Raw genomic sequence first — 11631 nt, forward strand, 5'->3', positions numbered from 1 at the left:
ACGTAGCCCTGGAGACACCGCCTGGATCATGGCAGACAGACAATAAACAAGCAAATATGATTCGGAGATGGTAAGTGCTAGCAAGGGAGAGACAGAGAAAAAAAAAAAAAACAGGTCAAAGAGGTAGTGATGGGGCAGGGGAGGTGAGCTGCTTTGGAGAATGGATTGGAAACGTGGACCTTGAATGATGCAGCTTTTCAGATCTGCATCCAGGCTCGGCGAAAACAGCATCCTGGGCAAGAGGGAAAAGCACATGCAAAATTCCTGTGGCCAGAACAAGATCAGCCTATTAAAAAAAAAAAAACAAACAAAACAAAAACACACACACACAGCAAGAAGCCAGTGTGCCTGGATTGAAGTGAACCAGGAATAGGGAGATGAGGTTGGGGAAGACCACGGAGGGCCTTGGGGAGGGAGTGTAGATAAAATTCCAAGACCCAGATGAACGACCTTGGAGGATTATTAGGCTGAATAGTACTATTAATCATAAGTCTGTGGATTAAATGAGCCTGCACAATCACTTGCCTGAACATGCACAGCATAGAACTGCACTCCCTGGGAACACTGCTCCTAACACCTGCCTCCTAGCCTCAGCCTCACCCTTCCACCTCAGGGGCAGGTCGGCGGCCCTTCCAACCCAGAGTGGGGCAAACCTTGCAGCAGAGACTGTGCATGTAGCTCAAGCTTCCACTCTTGGTTCTGCTCTTAGGACTGGGTCCCCACCTTCTTCCAGTCCCAAGGACCTGTCCGAAGAACCATTAACTGGGCCCTGAGCTTCACAAACTGTATCCCTTGTAATGTGCACAGTGATGTGCCTTCGTTGTCTTTATTCTCATCTCACTGTTGAAGAGGCCCAGGGGGGGAAAAATATCACAGCTCTTCAATGGCATTTGAACCCCGGCTGGCAGATGGCAAAGTGTGGGTGCTACCCTGCTCGGCCAGGTTTCAGGACGTAGGGCATTCTGGGACTTGCTCCCTGCAAGAGACAAGCAGCCCACCCAACCCCCTACCCCACTCCCTACCCACTGCTCCCCCTTGAAAACCACCCTCAGGCCATGGAGAAAGAGGAAGCAGTGAGCATGATGTAAGGCTCCCACCTTGTGGTGGAGATCAGTAACTACAGCGTCAATTTCCCAGGTCAGGGAGAAGGGGAGGAGGTAGGGAGCAAGGACACCGAGACAGACCACACCGATGCAGACTAATGTCTGTCCTAATACTTTATTGGTCACTTCTAGGCCTGTGCCCAGCTAGATGGGCTCCAGGAAGGGACTCACCATTCACCAGCTCCCAGCTGGGAGAATGAGAAGGCCTTGGCCAAGCCCTCCAGGCTCAGGGACTACGAAGTTTAAAGGGGCAGGTCTGGCCTTTCCTGGGTCAACATGGGTATCCAGGTAGGGGCGTAGGTGGGGGCCAACAGCTCAAGCTTTCCACCTGTCTGCCAGTCTAGTTGTGTTTGGAGAAGTATTCCTTGCTGTCGTCCACGTTGGGTTTAATCGTGTCGCTGCCTGGCTTCCAGCCAGCGGGACAGACTGTGGGAAGACACAGGGAGGCACATGTGAGACTAGAGCCATATCTTTAAGATAGGGGCAGTATGAGGGGATGAACAGAGGCAAAGCAAGAGCCTGAGTGGCAAAAGAAAAAGCCCAGAGCTAAGTGGTACAGGCCCAAAGGCATGTCGAGACAAGGCCTCCAAGTCCAGCTACAGGATGTTCGGGCTGATATTTTTATTTCTTTTTGACCCCTTTAATGCTGCTTTCTCCCTCAGCCGTAGACCCACTGGACTTTGAGGGTCTGTGATCAGGCCACGTCCTCCACGTAAGAAGATACTCTGGCCCAACTATTCTTTAAACTCCGCCTTGGCACACGCATCTTTTCAGATACCTTCTGTAGATCTGTTGCTTCGCAGCCCCTCGCCTTCATATTGGGGTATCTCCCCCTCCAGACTACAAACTTCCGGCAGACAAGACCCTGAGCTCTTTGGGGCCCTCACATCCGTCCCACACAAGTGACAGAGCAGGCAGTAAATGCCTGCATGAGGGCTGAGTACGGACCCACGTCTGAACCCAGGTGGATTTGTGTGTCTGCTCACCTTCGCCATGCTCGTCCGTGTACTGGAAGGCCTGGACCAGCCTCAGAGCTTCGTCCACCGAGCGCCCCACAGGCAAATCATTGACAGTGATCTGGCGAAGGACACCCTTGCCATCGATGATAAAGAGGCCCCTGAAGATACCAGGGTTCATGGTAAAGAGCTGGAAGCTCCCATTGCCGGGGCCGGGGAGGGACTATCAGCTCCTTACTGGCCACAGAGCTGGGGGCAGTCCCCTCACCCTGAGGACTGGGGCTCCCTGAGGGCCAAACACTACCTGTAGGCAATGCCCTCATCTTCCTTCAGGACTCCATAATCTTCAGACAAACTTCTGGTTACATCAGCCAGCAGGGGGATGTTCAGGGGACCCAAGCCCCCTTCCTTCCTGGGAGTGTTGATCCTAGGGGTAGAGGAGACAGGGCTGGGACCTCAAGATGGCCTGGCACAGCAGGGTCGTCCCCCTGTGGGTCTGAGTGTGATAAAGGCTGGAGAGGCGGTGCTGGAACCGAGCGATAAGGGGCTTTAGAGCAAGGCTCTAGGATCCCCACCCACCCCACCCTCAAGAGGAGGCAGGGGCTGTCTCCCACGTCTGGGAAGACTAAGCCAAGGCTCCAGCAAAGTGTGTTCACATGTGCGGATGATTCCCCCCCCCCCCCCATCTTGGGGCAGAAGGCCTGCCTTAGAGTCCCCATCCTCGCTCTAGCTCTCTGTGCTGGGCCGCAGCCCTTCCCTCTCTAGAACTGGAGTTTCCACCTGTTTGAAATAACTACTGGAAGGGAGGCTGTTTCGTCCTAAGTGAGATAAAGCATCTCCAACTCTCGGGGCCAAGCCACTAGGTTTCAAATGCTAATTACTGCCATCATCATTAAGGACTTGGGCGTCATCAATTCTATTATTTTCAAGGTGGGGAAAGGGAGGGACAGATGTTGAGTAACAGCCACTAGAACACACAGCTGGGATCCTACGGAGGATGGAGACTTAGATGCATCCTCCCTCCCTGCCGGTGCCCGCTCATACCAAGCCAGGTGGGTGAACTGAGAGTCGACAGAGACCCCCAGCACCTCACAGCCCAGCTTGCGGAAGTCCTCAGCACGCTCGCTGAAAGCGATGATCTCCGTGGGGCAGACAAAGGTGAAGTCCAGCGGGTAGAAAAAGAGGACCAAGTATTTCCCTGGGGGAGGGAGAGGAGATAGCCAAGGCATTAGGCCTCTAAGGTCTGGGCCCCACCCCGACCTGGGCCCACTCTCGGCCGCCCTCACCTGTGTAATCGGAAAGCTTCACCTCCTTGAAGGCGCCATCCACCACGGCGGTGGCGTGGAAGTCCGGGGCGGGCTTTCCGACGTGCGCTTTGCCAGAGGTCATGACTGAAAGCTGAGACCCCCCACCCCGGTCCGGTCAGTGCGCCCGGGGAGACCCTTTGTCCTCCCTTCCCAAGGTCACGCTGCGCGCTGGGCCCAGTTACTGAGTCCGAGAGGCAGAGGCCGCAGCACTGCCCCCACACCCTCCCCGGTGCCGGGTCTGCGCGGCCTGGAGACTGCGGGAGACCCGCCCCCCTGACCAGCACTAGCGGCCGGGCCGCAGCCGCCGGGCCCCCTCCTTTAGCGTGTCGGCCTGAGCGCCCTAGCGCAAGCCCACCGCTCCAGGAGGAGACCCGCGAGAAGGTGGCGGGGAGCTCGGCGACGCGGCCTGTACTGCAAGGCCAAGGCCTCGGTTTCCCCTGCAAGGACAAAGGCACGCACTACGGCGGGCGGAAAACAAAGGCGGCAGCGCTGAGGCCTGGGCCCGGCCGGAGCTGCTCCAAGGGGGCTCCCCAGAGCCCCGTGCCCTCCAGGGGTCCATACCTGCGTGGGTACGAGCGGGACGCACGGACCGCAGACGCGCGAACACGCGTTCTCAGTACCTAGTGCACTCGGCCTCTGAGCCTTTTATGCGCGGCCCGAACCATGACGCACAGGGCGGGGGAGTGGTGGGCGGACGAGTGGAGCGGTCGGGTCCACTGCAACCGCAGGGGAGGGGGAGAGAAGACGGCCGGGTCCACGAGCCTGCAGGCAGCGGGACGAGTCTCAGAGCCTCCGGCCCCGACCACTGCCACCGCCGGCGGGGGTAGTGCGGGCACTAAACAGCCCGCGAGGAGCTCCTCCTTGGAGCGCGCCCGGGTCGGTTGGAGTCCGGCATGGCCGGGAGCCCGGCGGAGTTACTGCTGCCGCCTCTGATGCTCCTGCTGCTGGCGACCCCTGCCCAGTTCTCCCCCGAGTACCATTATTTCGGCGAGCAGGACGAAGGCGACACCTGGGAGCAGCTGCGGCAGCAGCATCAGGAGAAAGGTAATCGCAGAAGCCCCTTTGTCCCACTTCGCCAGCTGGCTGCAAACAGATGCCCCTCCAGGGACTTCAAATCTCTCCCCAGCTGCGCACTGGCGCGGCCCTCTTGGGCAGGTTACTTTTCTCTGAGGCTCAGTTTTTCCTGTCTGTAGACTGAAATAGAGAGTGACTTAAAAGCAGCTTACAGAGGGAGAGGGGACGTGGGTAGGCAATAAATACCGAAGCAGACACATCCATAAACTCACGGATAAATGCTGGGAAGAGTGGAGATAGGGAAAGAAGGGAACCGGTAAACTTCTGAAGTCAGAGAAGGCCTCACCGAAGAAGACAGATAGCCAATGCATCAGGAATCCAGCAAAAGCCAAAACATGCAACGATTTAGGGGGAAGAGTGTGCCAGGGAGTGGGAACAGCAGGTGCCAAGACCAAGAGGCTGGACGGGGGGGGGGGGGGGGGGATAGGACGAGGCTGGGGTTGTCTGGCAGAGGCTTGGTGGGCATGAAGTGTTAGGAGTGTCTGTGAGCTGCTGAGTTGGGATAAGACCTGTTACCTAGGGGCACAGGGAGGAGTCTGTAAAAGGACCTTGTAAAAGAGACTCCGATAAGCACAAAGAAGGTTGGAGCTGCTTTAAAAGTGGTCATAATAATGGTTTTTGTAGTACAAGCTAGCACATCGCCGCAGGCTGTCAGTACCTTCATTATGCCAATTATGTCATTTGATTTACCACCTGGCAGGCCTCCTGGTCAGGGCTTGCCGAACAGGCCCAGTATCACCTCCGTGAAGACCAGAGGGAGTCAGCTTCAGATGGTGGGCGCCAATGGTGTATCACACTCCCAACTGGGCAGGCTGGCATAAGCGGGAAGTGTCAGTTTGCAGTCCCTCGGGGCCACACACCAGATGTATGAGCTCAAAGAGTGACTTGCTTTCTAAAGGTCTCAGTTTACCCAGCCGGGAACAATGGGGGAAGAGAAACTGAAATAGTCTATGGTGGGGTGCCTGGCACAGAGGCAGAGCCCAGCAAACAGAAGATGTCATTTGTTAGTGTCTTTATCCTCCTCCCTTCCTAGAGGAAGGCAAGGGGGGTAGGTTCCTCCCTACCTGGTCCTCCATCCCTAGAAGTGTTGGACTCGATCCTTGGCCCGTGGGGAAAGTGGCGCTGTTTCTGTGACCTGGGCAAGCAAGAGCGCAGCCGCGAGGTGGTGGGCACAGCGCCGGGCCCGGTGTTCATGGACCGCGAAAATCTGGTGCAAGTGCGGCCCTGCAGACAACGTGACTGTATGTCCTGCCAACCGACCGATTGCGACTGGAGGCCCTGAACCCGGGTGAGAGACTGGCGCAGAGGAGGCGGGGTCAGGGCGGGCTGTCTAGTCCGGGATTGAGAGTTCCCAGGGTGGGCAGGGAGAGAGGAAGGGCGGGGTGGTGGGGTGGGAATGAGAGGGGGGGCCCTAGGGCTGAGGATTGAGGATGGCGGGAGAGGGAAGAGCTGAGTCAGGAACCCTGGGCCCCACTGATAGCCGGGGAGAAAGAAAGATAGATGGTGAGGGGCAGGGAGGGGGAACCGGAGATGGAGGAACTGTGACCCTGAGGAAGAGGTATGAGCCTGTTGCAGGTCAGGGACCTCCAGGCCGAGAACATGAGCCCCGCTGAGATTAGAGAATTGGGGGACATGAACCTTGAGTTGGGGGGAATGGCCTTGCCTGGTAGGCACAGACTCTGAGCAGAAGTCTGTTGAGATCTGGGATCACAGTTGGGGGGGAGGAGGGGAGGAGAGGCTTAGCCCCAATTAGAGGGTAGGAAGCAGGGGGTGGGGGGAGAGGGTCGGGGTGAAGTACGGAGAGAGAGAGGGAGTTGGGGGACCTCAAATCTGGAGGCCTGAGCTCAGTGGAAGTGGGAATACCTAGTCCAAAAGGCTTAGACTGTGCAAGACAGGGACCCAGTGATGTGGACACTGTTTTATTCTGGCTGTATAGTGGTATTTGACCTTCTAGGTCCTGACTGGGTGGAATCCTCCGAGACCCGCATCAATTTCCCCTTTATTTCTCCATCCAACGACCAGCCCCGACGGGCGGGGCTTCAGAGATTCAGGGGCGGAGCTTGGAAAGCGACCCCGCCCACCCCGTTCCCCAAACGTAGAGTTCGGCCGTCGGCCTCGGGAACTACAATTCCCAAGAGGCCACACGGCAGGAGCTTCGGCGGCCACTGCGCAAACGTTAACGGCGGCAGGCGCACCGGGGGCGTGTCCTGCGCACCGATTGGTCGGGAGCGAGAGCCGCTTCCGGACCCGCGGAAATCGCGCGCCGAGACCTGGGCCGGCAGATTTCATTGTTGAGGCTTGTAGCGGCGGCACAGGCAACATGGATCTCAGCGAGCTGGACAGAGACAGTACGGGCCGCTGTCGCCTGAAGTCGCCTGTGCCTGCGGTGTGCCGCAAGGAGCCCTGCATCCTGGGTGTCGATGAAGCGGGACGGGGCCCCGTGCTGGGTGCGCCCCCAGGGCTGGGCAGGGGGATGGGGTGTGATAAGGGGAATGCTAGTTGCAGTGAAACGGGAGCCGGGATTGGACCCTACCCAGGGAGGCGGGTAATAGTGGTGATGGCACCGGGAAAAGCGGTGATGATGGGATAGGGATAACGGTTTTCACGGCTCACTGGTTGGACACCCGTTTCCCCAGGCCCCATGGTCTACGCCATCTGTTATTGCCCCCTGTCTCGTCTGGCAGATCTGGAAGCCCTGAAAGTGGCAGGTGAGCCCGAGGTGTGAGTCTGGGGAGGGGCGGGGGCAAACTGGAGGAGAGAGCAGGAACTGGGGGAACCAGTCACTTCCCTTCTCTCCCAATCCTCCTCCCAGACTCAAAGACCCTATCGGAGAGCGAGCGAGACAGGCTCTTTGTGAAAATGCAGGAGGACGGGGACTTTGTGGGCTGGGCATTGGACGTGCTGTCTCCAAACCTCATCTCTACCAGCATGCTTGGGCGGTGAGGGGCATCCGGGAGGGGCCAGGGTGGGCTGGAAGGGATTGGTAGCTGGATTGAGGTTGAGGTTGACTGGGCTCTGTCTCCCGCTGCAGGGTCAAGTACAACCTGAATTCCCTCTCGCATGATACAGCCACTGGGCTGGTACAGTTTGCATTGGACCAGGGTGTGAAAGTTGCCCAGGTGAGCTGTTGGGTTGCCCACATTTGAATACCTCAGGATAAAATGGGGGTATACAAGTGTAGTGGGTGATTCAAGGTCAGACATCTGGATGACCTCAGGAATATTTGTTGCTGCCTTTGACTTCCTACTACTTTTCCCACCCTACGTGTGTCCTCACCCAGGACCATGGAGGAGCCCCCAGCCCCACCCCCATTTAATTTATCTCTTTATTCTGAAGGCTCGGAGTCCAGAGCAAATCTGTATCTGTCCACCTGCCTACAGCCTCAGTCCTAGCCCAGGGCCCCTCCTCTCCTGGATTCCTGCCCCGTCCTCCTCCCACTTTGAGGCCTATCCTTTACAATCTGCTTTTAGTGCAGCAAATAGTCCTCTTTTGAAATGTAAATCTCAACATTTAATTTTTTGATCCCGGTAGAAATTAAACCTGGGAAGCTCAGTGTCAAGAGGAAGAGAATGAGATTAAATTACCAGAGGGAAATCTAAGTTGGTGTGGTATCCAATACTCTGAGGCAAAAACAAAACAAAAACAGGCTGTTTTGAGATAATAACAAGGGCAGATACACTTGAGATAGGGAATGTGACAAGGGAGACCTTGCTGCAGAGGTGGCTGAGGTCCAGGACTGGCATGTGGAGCTGACCGTGCAGTACTGGAACAGATAGACAAGGGCCCTGCATTCCGCGGTTCATGGCCAAGTCAGGGGACACAGATGGTCAGCTGGTAAGCAAATAATAAAGGTGATTTCTGAGAATAGCAGCTATGGAGATCACTGACCCCATCTCTCCACTCCAGCCAGCCTTGAGGCCTCCCTGCTGCCGTCTAGCATACTCAGCATGGTCCCACCTCAGGGCCTTTGCACCAGCTGTTCCTTCTGCCTAGAATCCTCTTTCTGGAATCTCCACATGGTCATTCCCTTATCTCCTTCAGGCCTTTATTCAAATGTCACCGCCTCAGAGTGACCTTCCCCAAATCTCTTCTACCACTGTTTAAAATGATAACCCGTTCCCAGCCTCCTGGCTAGCTCAATCAGTAGAGCACGTGACTCTTGATCTCTGGGTTGTGAATTGAAACCCCGCTTTGGACGTAGAGCTTACTTGAAAAAAAAAAGACAATAATAGGGGCACCTGGGTGGCTCAGCTGGTTAAGCGTCCAACTCTGGCTCACGTCATGATCTCACAGTTCATGAGTTCCAGCCCCTCATCGAGCTCTGTGCTGACAGCTGAGGGCCTGGAGCCTGTTTGGGATTCTGTGTCTCCCTTTCTCTCTGCCCCTCCCCTGCTCACGCTCTGTCTCTCAAAAATGAATAAACGTTTAGAAAAATAAAATGAAAATCCCTCCCAACTCTCTTCTATCCTTTATTATTTATCCTGTTTAAAAAATTTTTTTTTTTTTTTTTCCAGGGTGCCTGGGTGGCTCAGTCGGTTAAGCGTCCGACTTCAGCTCAGGTCACGATCTCGCGGTCCGTGAGTTCGAGCCCCGCGTCAGGCTCTGGGCTGACGGCCCGGAGCCTGGAGCCTGCTTCCCATTCTGTGTCTCCTTCTCTCTCTGCCCCTCCCCCGTTCATGCTCTGTCTCTCTCTGTCTCAAAAATAAATAAACGTTAAAAAAAATTAAAAAAAAATTTTTTTTAATGTTTATCCAGTTTTGAAAGAGACAGTGTGAGTGGGGGAGGGGCAGAGAGACACGGAGACATAGAATCACAAGCAGGCTCCAGGCTCCGTGATGTCATTACAGAGGCTGACATGGGGCTCAAACCCATGAACCTCAAGATCATGATCTGAGCTGAAGTCGAATGTTCATTTAGTGACTGAGCCAATCAGGCACCCCTCCTGTTTGTTTGTTTTTTCCACTTTATTTATGTATTTTGAGAGAGAGAGAGTAAACGAGCGAATGTGAGCAGGGGGGAGGGGCAGAGAGAGAGGGAGAGAGAGAATCCCAAGTAGGCTCTGCATTGTCAACTGAGAGCCCATTGCGGGGCTCGAACTCATGAACTGCAAAATCATGACCCAAGCTGAAATCCTGAGCTACCCGGGCGCCCCTGTTTATCCTGTTTCTTGTCTGTGGACCTCGCCAGGGCGTCCACTCCACGAAGAAAGAGATTTTTATCTGGTGTGTTTTCCTGCCATGTTCTTGGCATCTAGTGCAGCCGTGGCATATAGTAGGTGCTCAGTAAATATAGAATCGATGCGGCCTGAACAGGGACAGCCTCTTTCGGAGGGGACTTGTTAATTACTTGCTTATGTAATACTCTCTGCGCCCAACGTGGGGCTCGAACTCAATACCTCGAGATCAAGAGGCGCCTGCTGTACCAACTGAGCTAGCCAGGTGCCCCGGGAGGGGACTTAGAGCTGAGATGCCTCAGGGAAAGCTACAGCCTGGGGATGAGCTGAGAGGAGTATTCTAGTGCACACGCTGCGAGGCCGGCTCGGTCGTTTCCCCGGATGTCTGTTGAACGAATACATCTCTGTCACCGTGGCAGGTGTTTGTGGACACCGTGGGGCTGCCAGACACCTACCAAGAGCGGCTGCAGCAGCGCTTTCCCGGCATCGAGGTGACAGTCAAGGCCAAAGCGGATGCCCTGTACCCTGTGGTCAGCGCCGCCAGTATCTGTGCCAAGGTCAGGCGCCTGCTGGCCATAGCCAGCCTCTGGCATCTCCTGGGGCAAGGGGGCAGGTGTGCCTGCTCCGGGGGAGGGGGAGCCCGATGTTTTGTCTTCCCCACAGGTGGCCCGTGACCAGGCTGTGAAGAATTGGCACTTTGTGGAAAAACTACAGGGCCTGGACGCCGATTATGGGTCCGGTTACCCCAACGGTGAGCAGCCTGGAGCCGCCTTGAGGTGGCGACATTGGCGACAGCCCCAACGAGGCAGGCTGGAGCACACTTCGGCCTTCTCAGACAGGAGGGCCGCTTGCTTATGGCCAGCGTGAGGCAGAGCCGGAGTCTCGTGGGCAGGCGTTCTCCTCCCTTCTCCCTCCATCCCTGCTTTCTCTCTGGAGCCCCAGTGAGGGCCTCACACCCTTGGCGGGCGTCTCTGTTTGTTAAGGGGAAAGGGGGCAGGGGGGAGGGATGTCAGCTGATGTCCAATAGCCCCCGTGTAAACCTACTCTTTCCCCCCAGTTATGAGGCGTTGTCTGTGTGGTAGATGAATGTGTGCCCACCCCCCGCCGTGAGTGGATTTAAAGAGCGAGTGACTGGGTTCAGGGAACCCTCTTGTCCTTCTGAGGCCCGGGGAAGCATGGGCAGATGGGTGCTTACTGAGTCCTTCCTGTATGCGCCATGCAGGTCTGGGCCCTGGGGATATAGCCATGAACAAGACAAAGAAAGACCTCTCTGTCCCCACGGAGCTCATAGTTACTTGGGGATGATGAGCATTGACCCCCTGGTCTGCAGCTGCTGGTTTAATGACTCTTGTCCTTGAGTGGGCGAAGACATGTCTCAGAGGCAGTCTCCCTAAACTTGTGCCTTGAGCACCTGTCGGCAGGTGATGAGTTTGGGCGTGCAAAGGTTCCGAGGCAGGAACGGCCTCAAACAGCAGAGGTGCCTCGGGTACTCGGGAGGGCTGAGATGCCAGCGTGAGGAACTCGGGCATCGTGTCAGGGGTCGGGGCCCATCAGCACTGCCAGCCCCACACCTTCCTGTCTTTCAGATCCCAAGACCAAAGCCTGGCTGAGGAAGCATGTGGAGCCCGTGTTCGGCTTCCCCCAGTTTGTCCGGTTCAGCTGGCGCACGGCCCAGAGCATCCTGGAGAAGGAGGCAGAAGGCGTTATGTGGTGGGTGCCCTGGAGGTGCTGTGAGGAAGGAGGGAGGGAGGCCAGGGCTCCCCCCGTCACCCCAGAGTGGTCAGTGTTGCCTCTCCCACAGGGAGGACTCACTGACAGGGGATCAGGAGGGACCTGGGAGGATCACGTCCTACTTCAGCGAAGGCGCCCGAGTCCGCCCCCGCCTGCCCCACCGGTACTTCCAGGAGCGGGGTCTGGAGTCAGCCACCACTCTCTAGGCGCCGGCCTGTTCTCGTTTCTGTGCCTTCGCCACCCCCCCCCCCGCCCCCGCTTGGTGATTAAAGTTCTTTTTATGTTTT

At 56.5% G+C, this 11631-nt stretch overlaps 2 protein-coding genes across 3 annotated transcripts; one reads left to right on the plus strand and one right to left on the minus strand.

The window, feature by feature from the left end:
- Nucleotides 1–1202: 1202 nt before the first annotated feature.
- PRDX2 (peroxiredoxin 2) lies at nt 1203–4012 on the minus strand. The gene is made up of 6 exons (XM_030301479.1): nt 3928–4012; nt 3346–3457; nt 3104–3257; nt 2364–2486; nt 2090–2220; nt 1203–1529 (listed from the first exon to the last, which is right to left on the minus strand). The coding sequence occupies exons 2-6, from the start codon at nt 3446–3448 to the stop codon at nt 1444–1446; spliced, it is 597 nt and encodes a 198-aa protein (XP_030157339.1). The 5' UTR covers nt 3449–3457; nt 3928–4012; the 3' UTR covers nt 1203–1443.
- Nucleotides 4013–4080: 68 nt separating this feature from the next.
- RNASEH2A (ribonuclease H2 subunit A) lies at nt 4081–11631 on the plus strand. Of its 2 annotated transcripts, none has more exons than XM_030301463.2 (10): nt 4081–4410; nt 5523–5728; nt 6395–6887; nt 7077–7148; nt 7253–7379; nt 7472–7559; nt 10033–10170; nt 10277–10364; nt 11200–11323; nt 11415–11631. In XM_030301463.2, the coding sequence occupies exons 3-10, from the start codon at nt 6761–6763 to the stop codon at nt 11548–11550; spliced, it is 900 nt and encodes a 299-aa protein (XP_030157323.1). In that variant the 5' UTR covers nt 4081–4410; nt 5523–5728; nt 6395–6760; the 3' UTR covers nt 11551–11631. The 2 variants fall into 2 exon arrangements, with proteins under 2 accessions (XP_030157323.1, XP_030157314.1); XM_030301454.1 differs by having other exon boundaries at nt 4099–4410; nt 5474–5728.

The sequence above is a fragment of the Lynx canadensis genome, chromosome A2, assembly GCF_007474595.2.
Source record: "Lynx canadensis isolate LIC74 chromosome A2, mLynCan4.pri.v2, whole genome shotgun sequence".
Taxonomy (NCBI): Eukaryota; Metazoa; Chordata; class Mammalia; order Carnivora; family Felidae; genus Lynx; species Lynx canadensis.

Bases quoted from the DNA above. Each gene is read 5' to 3' on its own strand.
- PRDX2 (XM_030301479.1), bottom strand. From the start codon at position 3,448: ATGACCTCTGGCAAAGCGCACGTCGGAAAGCCCGCCCCGGACTTCCAC. The intron at 2,487-3,103 runs GTATGAGCGGGC...CTCTACCCCTAG, and splicing joins CAGTTCACCCACCTGGCTTG to GATCAACACTCCCAGGAAGG. The intron at 2,221-2,363 runs GTAGTGTTTGGC...TGGTATCTTCAG, and splicing joins GATGAGGGCATTGCCTACAG to GGGCCTCTTTATCATCGATG.
- RNASEH2A (XM_030301463.2), top strand. From the start codon at position 6,761: ATGGATCTCAGCGAGCTGGACAGAGACAGTACGGGCCGCTGTCGCCTG. The intron at 7,149-7,252 runs GTGAGCCCGAGG...TCCTCCTCCCAG, and splicing joins GGAAGCCCTGAAAGTGGCAG to ACTCAAAGACCCTATCGGAG. The intron at 7,380-7,471 runs GTGAGGGGCATC...CTCCCGCTGCAG, and splicing joins TCTACCAGCATGCTTGGGCG to GGTCAAGTACAACCTGAATT.